Genomic DNA, 24343 nt, shown 5'->3' with positions numbered 1-24343 from the left:
GAGTTAATTATCATCACCTATAGACACATGTGTGCAAGGACTGTAGTATACAAGAAGGGACTGCTGTACTCTAGGCTGGGCATTTTGGGAGTTACAGGGCTGTCTCATCACCACATGGAACAGGAGCACCAAAGCAAGTAAGAAAGATGAAAATTCGGTGCATTTTTATTTGTGTATGTGCATACATATACCCTCTCGCATCATACATACCTTCTACACCCCCCCCCATGCCAATAACTAAGTTCTTGGTGGGCAGCCAGAGGCCACACAATGCCTCTTTGCACGTGTATAGGAATTACCAACATTTTCAGTGACACTTAAGTTGTGAGGGAGAAGGTATGAAATTTAAAATCAAGTAAGTACATGATTTTTACAGTGTCATAGTTCCTATCTTAAATAGTTTGAGACTGTTCTTTAAGTCATCAGTGGCATAATCCAATGTCATTATGTACACACGCACATACAAAAGATACACGTAGTTGTGTAAAGTCTGGACAAATCAGTGATTTGCCATGTCATGGTATCAACCCAGCTACTTGCCACCATGCCCCATGCACTAAACACAGTGTGACACTTTTAGCTACTCATTTATTTTTTAATAGAAAGCAGGGTAAGTCTGTATTTTTAACATGACACTTGGCTAATTAGTGAAAAAACCAAAACAAAACAAAAAACCACAACTAATCTTTTGCACTTTTATAAGTGAACTTCTGGCCAAGAAAACACAATTAAAGCAATACCAATCTGATTTAAAGTGTCTCCACAGGCTCAGTGTGAAAGAGCTTTCTTCACAATCATGAATGATCAAATTGCTACATAAATTGCTAATTTTTTTTAACAGCTGAAGTAAATACATTGTTAGAAAAATGACTTCTTAAGATGCAGTACAACTGGACTAATGCACATTATATAACAGTTAAAAAAAAATTCTCTTGACCCAACTGAAACAAAATTACAAAGTGAAAGGCAAGGGTTTGGTGGTGTAGTGAGTAGGTGGGGTGGAGGGGGGGGTGTGTGTGTGTGGTGTGTCTCTACATGTACATACCAGTAATATAGATTTAAATATTAAAAAAAGAAAGCAAAGCATAATAAAGGTAAAAAGGACAAAAAGGAAAAAGTACTGGAGTGTTAGTATTGGTCTCCCGGCTCTGTAACAAACTCTTATCAAAAGGGCAACATCACTGTATGACAGCTCAAGAAGGACCAGGGTGGAGAACAGCAGCTGCACACACACAGTAACTCACCACATGAATTTGGCTTTACCGTGGTATTAGGCAGTTACTCATCATCTGAATAATTTCTCCAGAATGACAAAGACATCATTTACATTAAATTATTTAAAAAAAACAAAACAAAACTAACAAACACCACCACCACCCCCCTAAACCCTTTTACGTAAAACTAGAAGTAGAAATTTGGGACCTACAAACGTTGTTTGAGACCAGAGACTGTTGCATCAAAAACCAGGCTGGAAAAGAAACCCTCATGAAAAAGTCAGTTAGTATACTTGGTAATATAGCAGGTTATGGGTTTGGGTTTTTTGTTTGTTTGTTTGTTTTTAACATGCCTCTTGAAGAATGACACCCCCACACCCCAGCTCATTGTCTGGAATATCACTGAATGACAGTCATTTGTGTAAAGTAGCTCTTTCTAGTGTCCAGCTCATTGGAAATAGGCTTAATTATAAAGAAAGAGCTAAATAAGCCTTTTTTAAAAAATAATTTCTAAAATAGGAATGCTCTCCCACAGTGGAGAGCTATCGCACCAAATAATCAAACTTAGAAAGAGAGAGAGAGACATTAAAATACGTTCTGTTCAGAAAGCCCAGAAGAAAAACTATTTTATGTGCCCATAGTAAGTGGATGCCACTTTTTTTTAAACTTCTAAAAGAACAAGAATTTAATTAAAAAAAATATGTTACAAAAGGCACTATTAAGCTTGCAAAAGCATTAAGTGCAGTTTTTAGGTTTGTACCAAATCATGAACTTATTGAAGGGTGTACAGTTTGTGTACGAAACAGTCACTCCGCAGTGTGCGACAGCCATCAAACCTATCAAGCTCTGGATTCTTAAATCCAGCCTCTGTAGCGGTGAGACCTACAGGTGGTAAACGGACCGACCACTCTCACGCTGCACCATCCTGCTTACAGTTAGAGTTTCTTCAGACACGCACTTCCCTTACAGACGTCCAAGGCGGTTCCCTGCTTTCTGCTTACTGTGTGGCACCAGCAAATCCAAATCCATCCCTTTTTACCAGCACAGCCTTGGCAGATTTTAATTTTCTGATCTGATTTACATTGTAACAATAGATAGGTTTTTCTTTCTTTCTTTCTTTTCTTTTTTTTTTTTTTTTCTTTATTTTTTTTTTTTAACAACTAGAGCGCTATCGACACTGGAGAACTCTGTTTCTGGAAGCCTTCTTTCAAACCATTACAACCATTAAGGTTGATACAGAAAACTGTCTTGAGTTTTGAAAAGCATTCTTCAATCTCAGCAGCGTGCTGTCGAAACAAGTCATTCTAACAGAAGGCTAAAGAATAAAATTATTGACTGCTGTAACAAAAACTCATTACCACATCAAGACTAGAGACATAATAAAAGCTTAGATTCCAATAAAAATATTTTTAGTCCTTATTCCTCTCTCTTTACAGTTGGGAAATAAGGAGCCACATCATGGGTCACTGGCTACCACTCTAATATATTACAAACGAGACCATTAAGGTATCTTGCTGGTAAATTTGCTGAAATTATTGCTGATGTGCTTTTGTGTAATAACTATTAAAATCTGCTAATGTTAAAAGCTTCTGTGGGAAAAAAAAACCAGCTAATATTTAGATTTTTTTTTTTTTCAATCTTCAAACTAACATTTAAAGGAATACCAGTAATTTCTATAGTGCCCCTTTACTAAAGCACTCAGTATATCACGGTGTTTTTAACAGCAGCCTCAGAACAAGCAAAGACTCAAGGTTTTCTGTGTAAATACGTGCATACATACACACACATATATATATATATTATATAGAGCGTGTGTGTGTGTATATTCAACTGTCTAGACCAAATGGCTGGCTATAAACACATACTTCCTGTTTATGCACAGGGTTTCACATTCATACTCAGTAGTGGAAAGCCGTCACTACCCAGGCTTTGTTTTAGGCTTTTCACTTTGAGCATTCCCCTTGCAAGTAGAAGAACATTTTACTTCTTGCCATCAATTTCCTCTCATAAGATTTCTGTTTACTGATGATGTGCTTCCTCCGGACTATCCAAGCAAAAGAAACGCAGCTGAGGGCTAACAGGTTCATTACAATAATGACAACTGGTGATAGTAAAATACCACCATTTCTAAGTAAAGGTTCAGCTCACTGCTTTACTGGCAACAAGGGTTAATTCATAGCTACTGGACAACCGCACTGACTGTCACTAACTTCTTGCATATCACCAGTAATCTATCTCGTATATGGCATAAAGACATATATTCAATTTCTTTTAACATACACTTGTCCTCAATTGAGGAAAAATAAATAGCCAAGTACAAACCTCATGTCACTTCAGTAACATTGTAGTTTCTTCCTCCACTCTAACAATGAAAATATATTTGAAGTCCCAGGAAGATGAATCCTATTTTAGCGGGCAGGAGGCTCTGAGAAATAACGCAGTTTTAACAGAGCATGGTTGACGCCAGCTGGACTGTAGCGCCCAGGACTCCCGGGGTCTGGAGAGAACGAGGCAGCATTGCCATATTTTCCTGGACTTCCTGTTATGGGACTATTTCTTCCTGAATTCGAATACACTGAAGCATTTGGAAGGCCAGCAGCGACAGTTTGGGACTTGAATCTTGCCTTTAGTCCTGGACTCGGCCAACTGAAAGAAACGACCAGTCATTTTGCATTTTATTAAGAAAACTGCAATAAGGAGAGCAGTACTTTTACTCAGTATCACTTGTAGATCTTAGAAATAATGCACCAGCAGAGAAAAATCATAACTGGTAGGAGACAGGTCTGAGAAGAAACAGTGACAGCACAATGTATTATATGTAGACATGTTGCCTCATCACTAAGATGTCATTTGCTCCAAAATGGCCATTAAGAAAAGAACCAGGTGCTTGTGAAGCACCTCGGCAATTTTAGTCCAACGCCCCCACTACAAAAAGGCATCAAAATCAAAGCTGACCTGATTTTGGCTAGTGCCGCAGCTATTGCTGCGGCTGAGCATGATTTTCCCTTTCCTTTTTTAAAATAATCTTTGTGTTTGGATGCCACAGAAATAATACCATTTTTCTATATAGTAAGTGCCAGATTTTTTCTGAAATCAAGTTAGAACTAGTATCTAAAATTTCTTTGAAAGTAGAGCAAAATAGTTCCTTTGTTAAATGAAAAACCCTTTCCTGTAAAAACCTTTCCTTTTTCTCTAAATTTTATCTTAAGCAAGGCAGAATGACCAAAGGTTGATTCTAGCATCTGTTTTTTCATGTGAGGCAATTTCTTAAGATGAGCCACTACAGAAAACACGTTATAAGCTAAAGTATCTTATAAGGTTTTAAAAAATAAACAAAAAAAAAAAAAAAAAACCAACCCACCCCCACCCCCCAACTACGGAAGACAGGCATTCACCCAGCTTATTTAAAACCTTTTGAAAATAATTTTCTTCTGGCTGACCTACTAGTATCTGTATCATTAGGTCTGATTTTTGCAGTCAAAATCCTACATACCTAAACACAAAGCGATCTAGTATGTCATTTCTTTGCTTTTGGCAGAAGTAGCACTGCAAAATTAAGGAGGCTGACAGAGCAAGCCTTGACATTGGCAAATAATTACAGTAATCGCTTTTACTTATGTGATAGAACAGTGATTACACCTAAAAATCTTATGTTAAATTTTAGCACTTTGGAATAACAGCTTGGACCTTTCAGACAGTGGAGTAAGAATGAAAAAAGCCTGACAATTAGCCTACTTCTTTCAAAAAATTAATCGCAAAAATCAGGGGACAAGAGAATTTGACTTTGAAAAGTGAAGTGGTACAAGGACACCGTATCAGCCAGGTATACAAAAATATTTCCCTGTTTCTACTCCACTCTAAATCAGAAAAATCTTAGTGAGCTTCTTGTTTTTTCTAAAACTGTACTCGATGGCCCTATTTCAGCACACTGTTTGAAACAGAGAGACGGAAGAAAGCTTCTTTCTTTCCCAGTGCTTAGCACTGGGCAGCATCTCTCCTTCCACTTACCATCGCACTTCTTTCAGCCCTGTCACATGTTGTTTCAACTCCACAACATTCCTCCTGCTCCAATCTCTGCTAACTTAACACAGTTGCACTTCCCAGCTGCTGGTTCCCAACTCCTACTCTCAATATTGTGGCCAATAAAGCCAGTCAATTATATTTTTTAAATTCTCACAAGTTCTGACAGAGCTTTAAAGGCTCTGTCTTTAAAACATGTTTTGAAAAATTAATTTTTAATGCCTATATTGAGAACTTCTTAGTGCAAATAGTTCTCATCATTAGTGGAATTTCATGCATTTAAGAAAGCTAGAAGAAACAAGAGAAAAACAGAAGTCAGTAAAAGTCATTCGATGGCTTTCTGTTCCTGCCCCCTTTCCAATCTGTTGCGTGGCACTGGGTCATCTGTTTCTTTTCTGAGAACTTTATCATGACTATATATACATTGTAGGCTGTCTAAGCAAGGGACTTTCTTCAGTGTTCTGACCAATGTCTGTCCCAATGGAAATAAATCTTCATGTTAATACAATTACCAGAAGCAGCCACTTTTATGAAAGCTGTTGCTTTGCATCCCCAAAAGCAACAGCATTCAAAACAAAACGTATAAATGGCATAACATGTATTGAGGCGTCCCACCGAATGCAGTGTGCTTCCATTATTTGTCTAGCAAAACATGACATTCTCTCTGAAAACTTAACACACCATTGTTCACACTAACAATTCCTTTGGACTGGGGTAATAGAGGGTAAAAATAAAAATAGTAATAAAAAGGTGCCTGAAGATACTAAATTCACTTTAACATCACTCTGCACCACCTAAGTACGACATTCTTGTACTGCATTCACAACAGGGATGAATTACCAACTGACATCACAAATACCATTACGACCAATGAAGGATCCAAATCAGCAAACAGACATTTGCCAACTGGAAAACACTTACACTCTCGAGACCTTCATTTTCTGTCCGATTTGTCTGTATAGATATGCTGAAGTTATTTGGAACTGCAATGTAATGGAAGGAATTTGACTGCAGCACCAGTAAACTTTCCTTATCAATAGACACCAGCCAAAAAGGCTTGGTGATTAATTTCAGAAACACACTAATAGTTAATACCGTTGAATATTTAAAACAAGTTTTTGTGAGCAACAAGGCCTGAAATTCTAGCTATTCAAGCTGTTCTGCAGCTGACCAGCTACAAATTTTATTTCAAATCATTTGATTGAATTTGCAGAAATACCTTTGCCTGTCAGATGAAGAGTACGACTGCACCGCATGTTTCCATTTGTTAATAATCGGGTATTTCTGTGGATCAATCTCTACTGCTTCTATAGCTGCTAAGACATCACCGTCCAGCTTCGAGGGCTGCTCCCTAGAATATAAACAGAACTAGATGAAAAAAGAACTATGTATTTGTTCAGGCAATAAAACATCCCAATTCCAAAACATTTATTTTTGATATAAGCAAACAAATTGCCCATGCACCTCTATAAACATAGCTTCCCTATGAACTTTTTCCAGCAAGCCCACTCATAAATGACTGTCCATTATTACACAGTAGTCTCACTTAAAAAAAGTTTCAAAAATTTAATCTGAGGACATCCCAAGAGTGTAGTAAACGCTTTGTTAATCTAAGTCAGGCTCATCATGAAGTCACAAGCCCATCAGATGAATGGTAAACAGCAAAGTTAACTGAAACTGATCTGGAAACAAAGACTTCTCCTCTTCTTCCTCCCATTTTAGATATGGTATTCAAGTAATTAGTTGCAAGCGAACTGTATGGCTACTGTACAAGCATCAAAACGCTTTAAGATGATCATTGAAGGCTGACTGCAACTAGTATTGCTTAGTACCACATCATCTCAACCTTGCTGTCAGTGATATTATAAAATCTTCTTGTTTTGCATACATAAACTAAAGCACAAATAAGTGTTAAAAAGACAATTCTTACCCAAGCAGGAATAAGTTCTTAGAATTGTCATTTGCGGGTGAAGCCTTCAAAAGAAATTTCTGGGAAGAAGGTTCTTGACGTTGTCGTGCCTCATTAGTCTGAATTCCAGATTCCATGGACTGTCTCTCCTTTTCTGATGGTACTTTGTGTTCTGTCCTTAACTTGGTCTCTCCAAATTTACCTGTAACACTTGGCTCAGAAGAACTTGCCAGTGAAACTGCACAGCAGGTCTTATCCAGATGATCCTTGGATATTCTCACCTGACTTGTTCCTTCAGCCAGAATTCTCTCATTCCCAGTTTTCTCAGTGATTTCATTTGATTCTCCTGCAACCTCTTGCTCTTGGAATGACAGGCTTTCAAATTCTGACATTAAATTGGAAACAGGCGACACAAGGCATTCTTCTCCATCATGCAAATGCTTTCTGTCACTAATTATCCTTTCACTGGACACAGGATTACAAAATCCATTTTTGCTGGAAGAAGCTGCCTTTTCATAGTGCCTGGGGTGATGTGATGTTTCTATAATATTTACTGTACGCTCCATTGACAAGATATCACACTCAGCATCTCCAATAGCATCAATGCTAGGTTCTTTGGACACGATAGGTTGGCTGATATTCCGAGCTGCATTTTGTCTGTTTTTGATTTCTTCTAAGCTCATGTCATCATCATCCTCATCCAAAAATGCTCCAACAGAAATAGAATTGCAGCATTTTTTACTCTTGCCTGTAAACAATTTTAATAAGAGCAACACATAAAAAGACTTTCAACAGAACGCCAATCAAATAAACTAGGAACAAATACGCAAACTTTATGGCTTGTTCTGTTTGTTGAAGCCCTCTCTAATTTTCTTTATACAGCAGCATGAACTAACCTAACTAAAGTTACAAATGCAAAATGACAACATTAGGGGTGTATTTTTTTTGCAAATAACCTTTTATATCCTAGTCATCTGAGAACTGTATTTCCTACGCTCCTCACTTCAATCATTAACCAGCAGCAAAGGATAAAGTCAGGATAAAGCAAAACAGGGTAGGAAAACGTTACTAATATAGAATAGCTTAAGTTTTCATCTCTTCCAAAGCACAAAGGCTTATGACTAGTCCAATGACTACCCTTCAGGGTCTTCTCCGGCCAGGTTTATTCCAGTACCAGAGCCCCTTGGCATCTACAATTGCACAGGAGAGGAAGAACAAATGCAAAGATTTGGGACTAGTGTGAGCCTTCCATAAACACGTAGCAAGCAGCGGTCCGAGAAGGTACAAAAGCTTTCCTGGGTTTTGTTCAGTGTGTCTTTCACCCCCAACTGTAAAGAACTATTCCTTTATTTTAAAAAGTTATTTATTCTGTATCTGTGGCTTACAAAATTCTATAAGGCGAATTCCCAAATGCTCCAAGTAAAAACATACTGAAGATAGAGGTTTTCTTACAGGAATTTAGTTTGAGGGCTACAATCAAATGAAGTACTTCATATGAAAGATAACAAACATCTAACGAGGTCTGTTCTAATTCTCCTACGTTCACAGTGTTGTTAGCTACTTTTTCAATACTATAATCAGACTGTTTGGATAACAGATTAATAATAGAAACCACAACAGGTGAATAGTACTTCCCCTGGGCACCAAGCTTTTTCTCTCCCTCTTCTCCCTAGGTACAACCTGTTGTTTGTAGCATTTGCCCTTTTCTTACCAGAAGGATGTGGAGTTTTGTATCTATTGCAGGTTTCATTTTCCCCTGTTTCTTGCTGAGCCTTTTCGCTCATTTCCCGATGACTCAGGTACTCTTCTAATTTTCGCAACCCCTCCTGGGAAGACAGATCAACAAAACAGCCCAGAAATTCCCAGTATTCAACCCACGGGAACCCCAGTTCATGAGCTAACTCCCTGCAATAAATAAAATAAAACGAATCATTTGTGAAGACATAAATATTAGTTTGACAATAACTTTTCTGAACACATTTTATCAGCTATTAATAGGAGTACAAATGTGCAACTAGGCAACACAATTCTGCAACAATCAACAGTCTGCAAAAGCGATACACACATCCTTAGCAAACATGGTATCATCTGATTTTTTCTAGAATGTTTTTCAAATTTAATCTACTATTCTTACATTTAGCACCATAAATATTGCTATTTTTAAGCTGACATCTGATAGAGATGAATCTCCACTGATGTAGGCATAATTTGAATGCTACTCCATTCAATAGCTTTTTCTATTTGGGAATGGGAGAAGGTAGGAGGAAGTGAGGGGTTATTTTAAAGAAAGAAATCTAATCAGCTTTTAACAAAGTATGTTTTTTCCATATATTGCTGATATAAGGTATTTTAACAGCAAGGACACATACCATAACACACAGCTTTTATAAAGCAGCACATTTGTATTAGGTTCTTTTCATTCTGCTATCTTTTTAACAATCCCTCAATTTTACAGAAAAAGTAGGCTATGCATAATTTTACATCTTCTGACAAATTAGGCAAGTAAATGTTTGAGAAAAGCATTCTATACATACCATCAATAATAGTTAAAATATCTTTAGTGCCAAAGCTAAGAAAGCTAGGTCTCACATTTTTAGCTATTTTGTTTACACAAAAAATACAGTAAAAATCCAACTACAATATACTTCATAAAATATTTCTGCCAGTAGCTTTTGCCCTAAGATATTGTTCAGTAAGTAATAGCTGTACTCTCAGCACAAGTCTTTTGCTTTTAATAGCTCTGACTATTGCTAATTTTTCACACTGATACTCTTTTAGATACCTTCCAACTCTTTCAACACCTCTCTCCAGATCAGATTTCCTGACATTGTGAAAGAAGCCAGCTCTCTCTCGAGGTGGAGTCTTCCAAAGCCTGCGAAATTCTTCAGCCTTTAAAAAACAGAAATAATTAAAAAAAAAACCACTCCCCACAATATGAAGCTGAATCACTGCTGGCTAAACGTCTGCCTATAGGTCTAGAAGATATTTAGCTGTTTGCTGTCTACATGTAAACAACTCAAGTTCTGCCACAAGTAGTGCTCAACTCTGGCTATGAAGAATCTCATATTGGATCTAAAGTTACTCCTCCCAGTATTACTGGTTACTTGGATCTCATAACTGCTTATTAAAAGAGAGTAAGCACCATAATGTACAACCATCTTAAAGTCAACTGTACAGATACCAAGTCTGCCTGGTTTTAATCTGAGTGCAGCAGGAAAGAGAAGTATGTCTTATAATTTTGCCATGTCATTATAATTTTATTTAATTACAAATGCTCTTTTGGTCACTGGTTTCTAGGATGCAAAGGTGATATTTTTGTATGTATATATTTAATTCCACAGACTTGCTACAATTATTAGAACATATCCTTGCTGTCTATTTTGAATTTTGAATTTGAACCCCTAAAGGGAATAAACTAATGGATTTTTGTAAACTCCCAAACTTTATGCCTTTATATGACAAAAACCAGCAATGACGACTAAGAATTACATTCAGACATTAAAAGTATCTGTCGGCAATCAAAATAATGCATTGTTTACACCCTAGGTAAAGGTTTTCAAAGCACAGAATGTATTTACATTTCTGTCAGGTGAACAGAAAATTGACCAACGAGCATATTTAGAAGAAAAAGCAGTAAGCATTTTGGTAAAACTCAGTCCTGAAGAATTCAAGCATCAGATGACAGAAAGTCCTCAACTGTATTTATTCACCATTTCTAAAGCTGTCATACTTCCAGCCTGTTCATATTAATCAAATGAGTTAAAGAAATGCCTATTAAGTTTATAATACATTTAACTGGTACCTAAGTATTCCTCCTGAAAACTAAAGATTTTGTTTTTCTACTATACAATCAATACTTTTCAAACAGTATCCCAACACCTACTACTTGATCGTCAGTTTTTCCATTTAGAAAAATATATTGTTAATTCAACAAGCAGAGGTGATTAACTGCTTCTAATATCCAGTGTCAGTTTCTAGAAATGAGATAAACATATAGTTAAGATTTTTTTAAACCAATTCATAGCCACATCGAAATGCTTTGTTTCAGATTAGAAAGTTAGAGCAATTATCTGTAAGACAACAGAAGGTTTGTCAAAGAGTGGTCTTTGAATAGATTCCAATAGGAAAAAGAAAAGAACAAGTTTCTTTTGACTGAACTTCCACTCTTCTTATTTACACCATGTTTCTGTTTTCAGAAATAAAAAATATTTACAAGTTTCTGTGCTTCTCCTTTTCTATAGAGGAAGATAAATCTCTCCAAGAAAGAGAGCGCCACAATCTGTATCAGGAGCAAGCTACACCACACAACGAACTGTAGGTGGATCTTCTAACGGTTCTTTATTAATAAAAAGGAAAAAAAAAAATGGGCATTGGAGTCACATGAAGTTCTCTCCTTACCTTTGAGGGGCTCATGGGGCCTGCAAAAGCTCTTATCGACAACACTGGATCTTTGGGGCTGCCAGTGTATTTAGATAAAGTTCTTTGGGGGCTATCATCTGTCTGATCGGGTGACCACGGCGCACCAATTACAGGAGCTGAGGAATTGTCTTCTGCTCTCAAAAGTGGTACATAGTATCGACCTAAAATAAATAATACAAAGCTTTCTTAAGAAGTTTATGTTACATTAGCTTGCTGCTTCTTCCTAGAATATCAATACACCCATATACTTAACCATCTGACTTTATTTCATTAGTAAAACTACTTGTAATTCAAACTCACTGTTTCAATATTTATTGCCTGCTTACAGATTGTATTGTAGTACAGGCTCCCTTCTCTCTCAAATACAAAAATACCTGCATTGATAGATGTATCCCTTCCCTAAGGGTCTTCAACAAATTTCAAAACCTCCTTTTGCAAATGCCTAAACCCACATGTGACAAAACAGTGAAAAGTTCTACGTCAAAGAAATTACACGACTGCCTAGCGTGACAAATAAATCTCTTGCTCTGTAAACATCTTTTCTTCACTTTTAGATTAAACTTTCTGCTTCAGCCTCACTGAATAAAATAACGGCCATGCTTACGTTACAGAGCTAAGAGGATAACCTTGTGATCCATACAGTAAGAGTTCTGACCATGTCATTTAAAAGACAGTAAAGCTTTTTGTTCCTTGCCAGTTTTAGAGTTTCTCTTTGGTTTTCACAGCACTGTACAGTAGCATCATTTATGAACAGGAATGGTACAGAAAGCAAACAGAATGGAAGACAGCAAAGAGCCAAAATACGTGCCTGATACAGTATAAAACTCTGAATACAGACCTTTCAAGTACTCTCTTAGCTTTTCTTTCAATTCTGCAGATTTATTCTTGCTTCTTTCACAAACTACCTGTTAATATAATTTTAGTTGTTTGTTAGTAAAGCGTAAGACATCCATCTCAAATCAATTGCAATGTGTGTTTTTTTGAATAGTCACATTATTGGCCTCTACCCATCTCATCCAGTACTTTTAATTCATAGTAGAACAAACCACGAACATACATCCAAATCCATAAAATGGATACTGTAAAGAAAAGGCAGTGAATTATAAAACCTAGAACTTTTCCCCAGATACAATCAACATAAAATATTTTTAATGTTATCAAAGATTTACACTCTAATCATGACACTACTATCTTACTACAAGCCTACAGTAGTTAGTAAATATTTGAACTCGAAAAATACTGATTAGGATAACATTTTTGGTTTTGTTGTGGACACGGAGAGACTTACTTCTGCTGGAGTTTGATCATATTTGTTTCTTGGATTTTTTACAATAGCTGGGTGCGAGGTAAGCACATTAACAACGTCCAAATTCCCAAACTTGCAGGCAAAATGCAATGGAGTATCAAATCCCTGCATTGGGAAAAAGGGAAAATTCACAAGCATTTGGAAACATGATAAAAGTCAATCCCATGTCTTTTATTTAGACTGGAAAAAGTAAATAAATGTCATGACTAATTATCAGGGCTCTTAATAGATCTTTTCCCACCATACTGTAGAATAATGATCATTATAACCCACAAAACTCATTAATAGCTCATTCTGCTGGAAGCATCCCCTTCTACTCTCTTTCCTTCTTCCTCACACATCTTTAACACCTTCCAGTTGTGTCCATAGTAAGAAGAAACTGGCAAACATTCAAAATCTTACCATTTTATCTGGTGTATTAAGGTAAAGGTCAACGATATATTGGATGCGATTCTTCAACATTGTATCATTATCATCTGGATACATAAGCCGCATAAATTCAGGATTTTCCAAAGTGTCCAGTAATAACTGGCAAATACCAGGTTGATTCTCCTTGGCAGCAACATGCATGACATTGTACCTACACCCTTCCTGGGGGGGGGGGGGGGGGGGGGGGGGGGGGGGGGGGGAGAGACAAACATTAGAATGAACTGAAATCTAACCAGCTTTCTGACACCCATACACTTAACTAATTTAACTGTGAAAAATCAAAGGTTCCCACACTGAGACTTATATTTAGATTTTTGTTTCTTAATATTTTATTAGAAAAAGATGTTTACAAAACAGTACATAAACATTCAGAACTGCAGTAGATTATATGATATTGTAAAGACTTCTGCATCTTTATACCCACATTATTCTTACAACATTATTCTTATACTCAGCTAGAGTCTTTTTCTACATCTAGGGCAAAAATGTGGCAAAGAAGGTATATTAAGATACATATAATAAAAGGAGATAGGAAGTTCAGCGTATAAAAAGAGCAGGAAAATGGGTGTGCATATATATATATATATATATATATATAAAATTCAGCTTGCTGTAGTGTATTACATACAAAATTTCAACAACTTCACAAAGCTGGTCTGATAGCAGTAATTTGTTAAAGTAAGATGGTCAGCCTCTGCTAAATGGTACCTTATACATGGATTTTAGACGCAGAGCACATTTTGAAATTTAATGGTGGTGCCTACGTCAGCAGTGTTGTAGGAACACCTAGTTACAGCCTAGGCACTACCCCGTTCCTTAAAATCATTCTATTTTAAAAAGACTGGAATTACTTGGAGGAGATAAATACTATACGAAGACAAGACTATTCCTTCACTACTGGTTAAAACTATTCTTCCCCTAAAGAACTACATACTCAGTTTCTTTACTCTAGCTCTTCTGGAGCAAAGCGAACTCTCAGTTATGATGGGTGACTTACGCAAGACAGACAACTGCCACATCTCCCTTAGCTTTCAGCTAGTATCAATAAACACTGAGAAACTTTGCACCGGTGGAAACGAGGTATCTTGCAGGAAGAGTAGGAAAACAACATTCCTTCCAGTTCTGCTTATCAGGCCTCAAAGCTAAATCACTAAACCAGAACATGGATTTTTCTAATTTTTTCTTTTTTTTTTTACCTGTACAACTGTTGGATTGTCTCCTGATCCAATCAGATAGCGAGGGTTACTCCAAATAAGTTCTGAAAATGTTGCTGTATCTCCTTTCTCGACCGCTTTCCGAAGTTTAGCAGTAAGATCTTGAGTACGTGGACTTTTGTAACTGTTGGCTCTCTCCTTATTAGCAGTTTCGGTCTCGGGGGAGCATAAGCCATCTATCAAAACACAAGTAACACCTTTCTAGATACATTCTTTTCAGTGATCACTATTTTCATACCCAGACCACGAAAATAAGCTTTTAATCTAAAATATGTATTAACTTTGCGTCTTTAATGCACAGGAGTAAAAAAATTGAGGTCAATGACAAGACATTTAAAAAGTAGTTAGTAATAGGGAGGGAGGAGAATATGACTTAAACTTGTGAAACTGTTTCAGACTTTAATAAGGACTGGTAAATTTTAAAATTACCAATCTGCTTCCATCCAAACTTAAAAGCAAAATTCAACAAGAAATAAGATTATTTCTGAATATTAAAATTGCTTTTGCAGTTCTGTGACCACTGAGTCCCTTTAATCTAGCAACTGGGAACACCGCGAAATATGATCAGTGTTTACCATTTTATTTCTGAACTTACAAACTTACTTAACAATTAAGTACAGGTTTAATATACTGTGCAATTTTATCAGCTTCTTATTAAACCTGAAAATCCTGAAGTCCATAAGTAAAATCAAATCCTACCAAATATAACCATAGACTACTAAGCAACATATCTATGCAGGCCATTACCAACATTTCAGCTTTAGAAGAATAGCAATATTTTTTAGTGTAAAATTCACGCGAACCACAACGACAATTGCTTGTGAAAGTAACCCGTTAACTTTATCATAACACAGACCATAGAAACCATACATTGAAGGCCAAACCTTATGCTTTAGAAGACAAAAAGCAGTCTTTCCATAGATTCCTGGGGCTCTATTTTACTTCTGTGGTAGTTCTTTATAAAAGAAATGGCAGGATTCCAACAGCCTCTGCTTCTTACTTTATTTCCGTACATAAACTTTGGTGCTCCTTTCTTGGAAAAGCATCAATTACCTTTAAGGATGACTTCTCCAGTGACAGTATCGTTTTATACAGAAGTAAAACCAGTTTTGAATTAGAAAATGAAAATATGCTTTTTATTGCCTGTTTCTAATTTATTTCACAGACAAAAATGTAATTAAATACTGGTTGTCATATCTATTTATACAGTGATTTTACTGGGCGAGTAAGCTCTGGAGCTGTGATGTAACATTTGTTTACAGCTCATCTTAAACACCACCACTCCAAAGGGACTTCAATTTATTAAGATGCTTCACCCTTTGAAATTTTTTCTGTTATTAGTATATTGGTTATGCAGTTGTTGCTTCTTCTCTCATAAAAAATCATCAGACTGTATATTGCATCTACTGTACACAGATGAACACCCTCACCTCGGTTAAATGAACCCATTTTCACTGGAGACAAACATAAAGAGGACTTGCTTGGAGATGGGAAATAATCACAGATTCCTTTAGCAAATTTCTCAGCATCCTCTCTGTTTGAAAAAGCTTTAAAACGGGAACCCTTAATCATCTTAACAGCTTGGAGAGCTTCCTTTTTATCTTCATAAACATGTATTCTCTCTGCAACAAAGTACAATCAAAGCTAAGTTATTTCAATAATCTCAGATTTGTTCCTAGAAACAGATTACAAAATTCTCAGACTATCCTTCCAGCTTTGGTCCCAAACTGTTTCTCTACCAAACATGGCATAAGAATCAAAAGTCCTTTTAAATTTTCTCTCTCAGAAACCGAGGAGAAGAATTTTACACACTCCAGCTAACATCGGGTGATATGTGTACAGTGTTTGGCTATTCATATCCACCAATATCTGAACATCTTTTTTTAATAGATGGGCCAGCTTCAACAAGCGAGTGTTTCACATCCAGGTTGAAAAGCAGACTCAGAGCTTATTTACCCTGCATTACTTTCCGTGTTCTCTTATTCAGAAAGATCAACTAAGCAAGTGATCCACTGTTACAACTTCAAGACCTGTACATAGACACTTAGACATTAATCTAATCCTCCTCTTTACTCTCCTTTTGCATTAACGCTAATTTGTCCAAATATCCTTTTTGTGAGAAAGAATACTTACCACTGTCTCAGACTAAATGATCCATTATGCACTACTGTAATCCTGCCACTAGGTAATTTAATAATTCCTTATTGCAGTATTCATCAATAAAATGTGAAGAATGACTGATGCTCTAGATACCATTTGGCATTAAGATAAAAAGGCAAATATGAAATCTGTTAGAAGAGAGAATTTAAGCTTCAACTGATGATAGTATAAATAGTTTTTTGATTGCTTATTTGTAGGATTACTTTTTATTCTTGAGAGAGATTAAAGGCACCGGATGGGTATGAGAGTAGCAGTAGGAAATAATTTTCTTCCTCTGAGCTACACTGAGTAGAGGATCCTCATGTGTATCAACTATTCTAGCAGAACACCTGCGATGTCTTACAACTGTGTTTCTATGCCTCAGAAGATCCAATAAATACCATTTACAGAAAAAAAAAAAACCCACCTTCAAGCAATGCTTAAAATACTAACGCAGTGGTGTTCATATCACCTGCTATGTAGAAAAAGGTCTATTTAGACATGATTGTAAAATGCTTATCATTGGAAATAAAGGAAATTAATATTTACCATTCCTTGCCAATATGTCATCATAAACTGGACAAACACCATAGAATAGTGGAGGATCTCTGGACGGTGTCTGAGTACTAACTTGTGAACCAACACATCCTGCTCCACAGACTGGAGCTGAACAGTTCATGTGCATTACAGCATCTTCTTCTGGAGGGTTCAGACCTACACAGTACCCAAAGTCTACCTCTTCGGAAACACTTCCATGACCGTTGTAATTCACTGCCGTAGTTTTCAAAGCCTTTTGTGCTTCTGCTGGGCTGCTACCAGATGGGACATTTCCACCAGCTTCCTCTGACAGAGCAGATCCTTTTCCCTCCAACGCTCCTTGCTGCTCCAATAACGCCTGAGCCAATTTTTTTTCAAAAATAAACCTAGTAGTTGAGGTAATGGGCCCACATTTCAGTCCTGCTCTTACAATTTCTTCTCTAAGTTCATCAGGGGTGAGCTGCTTCAATCGGCATAATATTGCATCCATTGTTATTTCACCTATAGGAAAGGCAAAAAAGGGAGCAGATAAACTAAAGAACACAACCACTTTTTTTCTGCTATTTAAATGCTGTATTAAAGCCAAGGAAAAAAGCATCTCATAAGAATTTCTCTGATTCTGAAGAGATTATCACAGTTGCAAAGACGACAAAATAGTTTTCAACTCATTAAAAATATTTATTAGCTATCAGACTTTTACCAAGAGTTTATTTCCTCTCCTATCACAACTACTTGGAAGAATATTTACAGCTTACATTTTATTCTTGTTTGTCCTTTTCAGATTTCTTTTGGAGTAAAAATTCAATCCAGAATATTTATGCATTAAAATTTATGACAGGCTGAGAAATATTTGATTCCTGCCAAGAAGGCACAATCTGTGTACATAACGGAATAGAAGAACATGATGACTCGTTAGCCCCAGTAATGAGATTCTGGTTAGGCAGCAGCTACAGCTAAAAGCACAGTAGTATTTCTATTATTTCCTTAAGAATTTCTAGCTGTCAAAAGGATCAAGCATAAGTATGATGCAGCAGCCAGGGTAGCCTATCTCTGGCCATGATGCAAGGCTCCAGCCCCCATTTTGAGGGCAAAGAGCCAAAAGACAAGAACAGCTGATCTTTTCAGAGTTCCCTCTCTGACAAAGGGCAGGAGCTGGAAGAATTGCTCCATTTCCAAAGGAAAATCCTTCTCTCCGGTATGATACTACAAGTCCCCCAGCTCACTTCCCTCATGTAATCCACACACTTACAGCTTCTGCACTGGTCAGTGAGAAGATACTAAAACCAACATGATGCCAATACAAATTTCTTGCTGTGAAAAACACAACTGAAGAATATAGGGTTTGGCAGCTCAAACACATGAGAAGCTTTAAAATTATTTAATCAGATACTGCACCCATGTATCTCCACAAAGGCTGCAACTTTTTCTGGCTGTACACTATTCGGAAAGGACAGCTTTAGGATAGAAATGATTAGGGTGTCGTATTCCTTCAGCTTGCTTTCACTCCCTCCTTAAATTGACCCTTCCTTTACCACCTAGCCATTTTATGGGTTATACTGGCTTGCACAGGTGTGTATGGCTTTTTAGTACCAATTCAAGCACATTATTGCTAAGCAAAAGGAAGAAGAAGTAAAAAAGTTACATGAAAGGTTGTATTTGCATACCAAGCCAAGAATCAGAAATTCAGCTAAGACTATTCCTTTATGTAAAGCAAATGTTTTTATGGTGAGTTTTTTTGCCGCCTCTGTAGGATGTGCTACATTGTTGTTTAAACATTAGGTTTTCAAATCACTTTTTTTCAACTTTATTTTCAATTGCAGGTTTCATCCTCACCTTATGAAAATTAAGATTACCGGAACACACATTTGCAGCTTTTCCACATGAATCGATTTCTATTTTTTTTCATCGTGCCATTTTTTGGAATAACACAACTCCTAATCTTACTCCATTAGAGACAAAGCAATCTCCCAGGTATGAAGTCAGTATCACCTGTAATTTAAGTTAAATCTCCTCAAAAGCACATCTGTGGACGCACATGGCAGTATGAGAAACATCCACAACTTCTGAGCTCTCCTGCTTATGAACAGGGTGCACAAGCAGTCCTTAACATGAGTCAGAACATCCACTCCAATGGGCAAGAACCTTTGTCTGGGAAACTGAGGCTGGAACGGTGAATGGCTGCACCCTAACACAGCAGGGATGCAGTGCTCTAAACACTGGATCCTAGTAAGTTAATTATTAATTTTGTCAGAGCGTACAAACTCAGAAGTAACTCCAAAATTGCATCTTCATCATAGACTCACATCATAGTCAAACTCCCTTATTTTTCCACGTGTATGGCCAACAGTAGCATCACAAAATATGCCAAAAAAATAGACAATTTTGCTTTTTAAATTACCCGAGGATTAAGCTGGTAAAGAACCAAACTTTTCATATATTTAAAAACCCCAAATGCACACAGCAGTTTTCATAACTTTCAGCAACAGTCAATATAGCCAGGTAAAATTTCCACTGGAATCTGACTTGAAAACTATTACATTTCTACTAATAGGAAATACTATGGGAAAAGATGTTAATGCCAAACTTTAAGCAGGTTTTCAAGTATTTTTACAACTTGACAGTTACGTGAGTTCAACAGTTGTTTTCTTTGAGGGCCATTTCCTTTGAGAGTCATTTCTTTTTTCTGAATGTCTGATTTTAAATATCTTGTGGTTAGAGAACATACCTCAGTCCCTGAGTATTTCATAAATATTAACTAGAACCTCACTGAAACTACGGGAAACAACAGTATTTCAGCTTAAAAAAAGCCCACAAACTGTGGCAAAGCCACAGTTGATGCTGCTGAGCTACCTCCCCGAAGTATTCTAGTTCCGTTATTATTCCTGAACCTCCAAGCAACCTCATGGTTACAATTATCTGACTTGCCCACAAGACTGCAAAGACAGATGTGAAAGATCTTCTCACTTATTTTTGGTTCTTAATCCTGTATTTTTTAAAAATTAATTTCATGCCATTAAGTTTTAATCAAGGGATAAAACATGGCCCTGAAGTCAATTATAAGAATATCAAAACTTGTTATTCTAAGGATTTTCTTTTTGAGATTGCATAACTGAAAAGACACAATAAAGATGAAAACTCAGAGGTAAGAAAGTTTATTGCAGAAACAACTCAAGGAAAACACTTTAAAAGAGCCAACATAACATAATGCCTTAAAGAAATAACTCAGGAAATGCTCCTATTTTTAGGCTTCAGAACCAGCACAATCATTCTGCAGAAAAGCAGACCCTTACATATGTGTAATTCATGTATGTGGAGTATGCAGGCACACAAAAAAATCTTTCTTCTTGGCTTGTGGTTAAGTAAAAAATGTCATGAAGAAGTGATTTCTCTGGTATCTTATGTTTTGAGAGAACTTGATGTCTAAAATTTTATTCCTCATCTATGTCAGAAAAAGTATTTCTTTCATCTGTCCATTACAACTCAGGCACAACTAAATCAGAGTGAAATGATAAAGCAGACCAACAGTGAAGAAATCAATCTTTGGTCTAAGATCTACTGTTAGCACAAAGAGTTTTCTACAATAAGCTTGCTGTGGAAACAGGAAAAACATTTTTGGAACGACAACACAGAACTTTCATGAAATACGTTTGTGTTCTGACAGTAAGCTTTCAGCTAAGATGCATAAGCATTTATTAATTTTAAATAGCATCACCTATTTTGATCTGTCCAAAACAAAAGGTGCGACTCACAAACCTGAGAAATAGCAATTACCTAAGATAATCCTTCGATCATTTGCTACATGCAGGTGCAAAAGGTGATTATTTGGACCTTAAAATGCATTTTATATAACTTCAAATGATCCAGAGTACAACCAGCACTGATGCAGCTACCTCTTCTAGTTTAGCACATAAGATCTTTCAACCTACCTTTAGCGGCTTTACAAATATAACTGTTTTAACAACAAATGCATGTTCACGGCTTCTTCCAAATCAACCAGACACTGGAAGAATGGGTAAGAGATGTATTTTCCCTTGTCTTACTGCATCAGTATGAAACAGCAAAATATGTTTCCAAAAAAATTAAGACTAGTACCAAGTGAGAATGAATGACTGACTTTTAAGGATGGCAATATTATTTTATTCCACTACTCGTTAAATCACACAATGGCTTGGGTTGGAAGGGGCCTTGAAGATCATCTAGTTCCAACACCTTCCACCAGACCAGGTTGCTCAAAGCCCCATCCAACCTGGCCTTGAACACTGCCAGGGATGGGGCACCCACAACTTCTCTGAGCAACCTGTTCCAGTGCCTCACCACCCTCACAGTAAAGAATTTCTTCCTAATATCTAATCTAAATCTACCCTCTTTCAGTTTAAAACCATTACCCCTCATTCTATCCCTACACTCCCTTTTAAAGAGTCCCTCCCCATCTTTCCTGCAGGCCCCCTTTAAGTACTGGCAGGCTGCTATAAGGTCTCCCTGGAGCCTTCTCTTCTCCAGGCTGACAAGCCCAACTCTCTCAGCCTGTCCTCATAGGGGAGGTGCTCCAGCCCCCTCGATCATCTTTGTGGCCCTCCTCTGGACCCGCTCGAGCAGGTCCATGTCTTTCTTCTGCCGGGGGCCCCAGAGCTGAACACAGTACCCCAGGTAGAGTCTCACCAGAGCAGAGGGGGAGAATCGCCTCCCTCGACCTGCTAGCCACACTTCTTTTGATGCAGCCCAGGACGCAATTGGCTTTCTGGGTTGTGAGCGCACATTGCTGGCTCACAGTCAGTTTTTCACCCACTAACACCGCCCAGTCCTTCTCCTCAGGGCTGCTCTCAATCCACTCATCGCCCAGCCTGTATTTGTGCTTGGGATTGCCCCGACCCACATGCAGGACCTTGCACTGGGCCTTGCTGAACTTCATGACGTTCACACGGGCCCACCTCTCAAGCCCGTCAAGGTCCCTCTGGATGGCATCCCTTCCCTCCAGCGTGTCGACCACACCACGTAGCGTGGTGTCATCGGCAAATTTGCTGAGTAAATCTATCTTTCAGTAAATGAGCAATGTAAGAAAACAGACCTTTTTTTTTTTTCTTCTTTTCGAGGCAGGAATTAAATGAGACATATCCCATCTTCGGCTATATTTTGACTGCTAGGATTTGCACATGCCAAAATAACTGTGGCTACGGAATCGGGTATTTACACTGCCTGTTGCCAAATTAGCCAACAGTTACGAACTACGTGGCAGAAAGAGAACTTCAAAACAAACTTGGAATAAGCTACGGGAAAGCCACGACCAGAAGAAAGGGGGGAGGGGAAAGGCCGACTTCTCGGCAAGGAGGAACGAACGCGTATTTCTAGAGCTACCAAGGGAAGGCAGGCTCGGCGGGGGAGAGGACCGAGAGAGCAAGAGCGGGGACGCGTGAGAAGGGCGGAGCAGGCGGCAGCCGCCCCTGCTGCCCTAAGCGGGGCGGAGGCGTGCGACGGGAGCGGAGAGCAGCGCCGGGGACCGCCCGTGAGGAAGAGGGAACGGCGGCCGGCCGCCCCCCCCCGAGCTCCGCCCGTGGGAGAGGACTCCGGGGGCCGCAGAGGCCGGCAGGGCGAAAGGCCGAGCGTCCGCAGGCCTCCCCGGGCGGAGCCCGCCGCCCCGCCGGCTCTTCTCCCGCAGAGCGAGAGGCAGCGCCGCCGCCCCCCCCCCCCCCCCGCCGCCGACCTCCCCCGCGTCTCTCACCTGGGCGGCTCCCGCTGCAGCGCCGGCTCCCCGCAGAGAGCGGCGCCGGCGAGGAGAGGGGCGCCGGCGAGGAGATGGCCGCCGCCGCCCCGCGGCCGCCCGGCCTCCTCTCCAGCAGCCGCAGCAGCCAGCCCACAGCGCCGATGACCGCGCAGGCGGCCAAGAGCTCCCAGCCCGGCCAGCGGCCCCAGCCGGCTCCCCACAGGGAGCCCCAGCCCCCGGCGGCCCCGACCCACCGCTCCATGCCCCGGCCCGCGTCCCGCCCGCCGCGCAGCCGACGCTCCCCGCACGCCCTTCGGGGACGGTACCTCAGCGGCCTCCCGGCTTCCGTCTCTCCTCCTCTTCCTCCTCCCTCCCCCCGCCCCGCCCCGCCCGGCCTGCCCGACCCGCTGCCTGACGGAAAAACACGGCAACGCCGCCGCCCCGCTGCCTGACGGGACGGCTTAGCCGCCCCCCCCCCTCCCGCTCCCGCTCCCGCCGGGGGAAGGCTCGCTGTCCCCCGGCCGGCGCCAGCCGGCGTTCCCCGGTGCCTGACGGGAAGGCGGCGCCTCTGCCGGAGCGCGGGCGGAGGGTGATGGCGGGGCAAGGGTGAGGGGGCAGCCCCCCCCCCCCCCCCGGCGCCGCGGAGAAGGGGTCTCTGCCCCCCCACAAGAGACAGGCGACCCGCCGCACCGCCGTCGCACAGGCCGCCGGCGGGCACCGCGGCCCGGACGGTGCCTCCTCAGGACTTACCGTTACAACGGGCGCGTTTTCTTCTCGGTTTATCGTTCCCGGATGTCAGCTGTCAGGGAGCGAACGGGGCGGGAAGGCTGGCGCTAGCCGGCTGCAAGGGCGGTGAGGAAGAGGCCTGGGAAACCTGGGGTCACCAAACCGCCGGCTGCTTCAACGAGACAGGAGGCGGAGGTCTGCAGCAGCGTGGGGCTCGTCCTTTGCCGCCTTAGAAGGGGCCGTAAGGGGGTGTCAGGGCGCCGGGACCCGGCGGGCAGGGTCTGGAGCCACACGTCGTTGCCTTCCCTCGGCCAGGGACGCGGCTCGCTGCCAGCCGTAAGCAGCCTTGGTGCTTGAGAAGACGCACAAGCAACGTGAAAGAAAGTCCCCTTTAAAGGGATGGTTCGGTCCAAGCATTAATCTCAGAGTGCTGCAGTAGTCTCAGATAAGCCGGCAGAGATGGAAAACCGTGAAGAAGGAAGCCCCTGGGGTGTCAGAAGGGAAGAAGTCCGTTTCTAGCCATCCCATTAGGTGTAATATCACTACCTTACAGCTACTTGTACTATAAGCAAACCAGTCAGTTGCTGGTTTAAATGATGAAACAAAAGGGCAGGCCCTCAAGAAGAAGTTGACAGCATCCCTTTAACTCACACTGTTTAATATTACAAGCAAGGTACAGTCACTTCTCTCCTTATCATGGCAATAGGCTATTTCTGCATTGTTGCACCTTGT

General features: G+C 39.8%; 1 protein-coding gene across 3 annotated transcripts; it reads right to left on the bottom strand.

Annotated features, from left to right (window-relative positions):
- Positions 1-149: 149 nt before the first annotated feature.
- Positions 150-23655, bottom strand: ANKLE2 (ankyrin repeat and LEM domain containing 2). 3 transcript variants are annotated; one of them, XM_030026890.2, is made up of 13 exons: positions 23636-23655; positions 17200-17688; positions 15942-16133; positions 14494-14687; positions 13271-13459; positions 12851-12973; positions 12401-12467; positions 11542-11723; positions 9926-10032; positions 8855-9048; positions 7165-7891; positions 6454-6585; positions 150-3860 (listed from the first exon to the last, which is right to left on the bottom strand). In XM_030026890.2, exons 2-13 carry the CDS (start codon positions 17675-17677, stop codon positions 3623-3625), a joined length of 2823 nt encoding a protein of 940 aa, XP_029882750.1. In that variant the 5' UTR covers positions 17678-17688; positions 23636-23655; the 3' UTR covers positions 150-3622. The 3 variants fall into 3 exon arrangements, with proteins under 3 accessions (XP_029882750.1, XP_029882748.1, XP_029882747.1); XM_030026888.1 differs by lacking the exon at positions 23636-23655 and adding an exon at positions 23212-23281; XM_030026887.1 differs by lacking the exon at positions 23636-23655 and adding an exon at positions 22904-23159.
- Between the last annotated feature and the right edge of the window lie 688 nt (positions 23656-24343).

The sequence above is a fragment of the Aquila chrysaetos genome, chromosome 9, assembly GCF_900496995.4.
Source record: "Aquila chrysaetos chrysaetos chromosome 9, bAquChr1.4, whole genome shotgun sequence".
Taxonomy (NCBI): domain Eukaryota; kingdom Metazoa; phylum Chordata; class Aves; order Accipitriformes; family Accipitridae; genus Aquila; species Aquila chrysaetos.
This window is presented reverse-complemented; position numbering and strand designations above follow the sequence as displayed.

Bases quoted from the DNA above. Each gene is read 5' to 3' on its own strand.
- ANKLE2 (XM_030026887.1), bottom strand. From the start codon at position 23,147: ATGGAGCGGTGGGTCGGGGCCGCCGGGGGCTGGGGCTCCCTGTGGGGA. The intron at 16,134-17,199 runs GTAAATATTAAT...ACTTTGTTGCAG, and splicing joins TGACATATTGGCAAGGAATG to AGAGAATACATGTTTATGAA. The intron at 9,049-9,925 runs GTATCTAAAAGA...TATTTATTGCAG, and splicing joins GGTGTTGAAAGAGTTGGAAG to GGAGTTAGCTCATGAACTGG.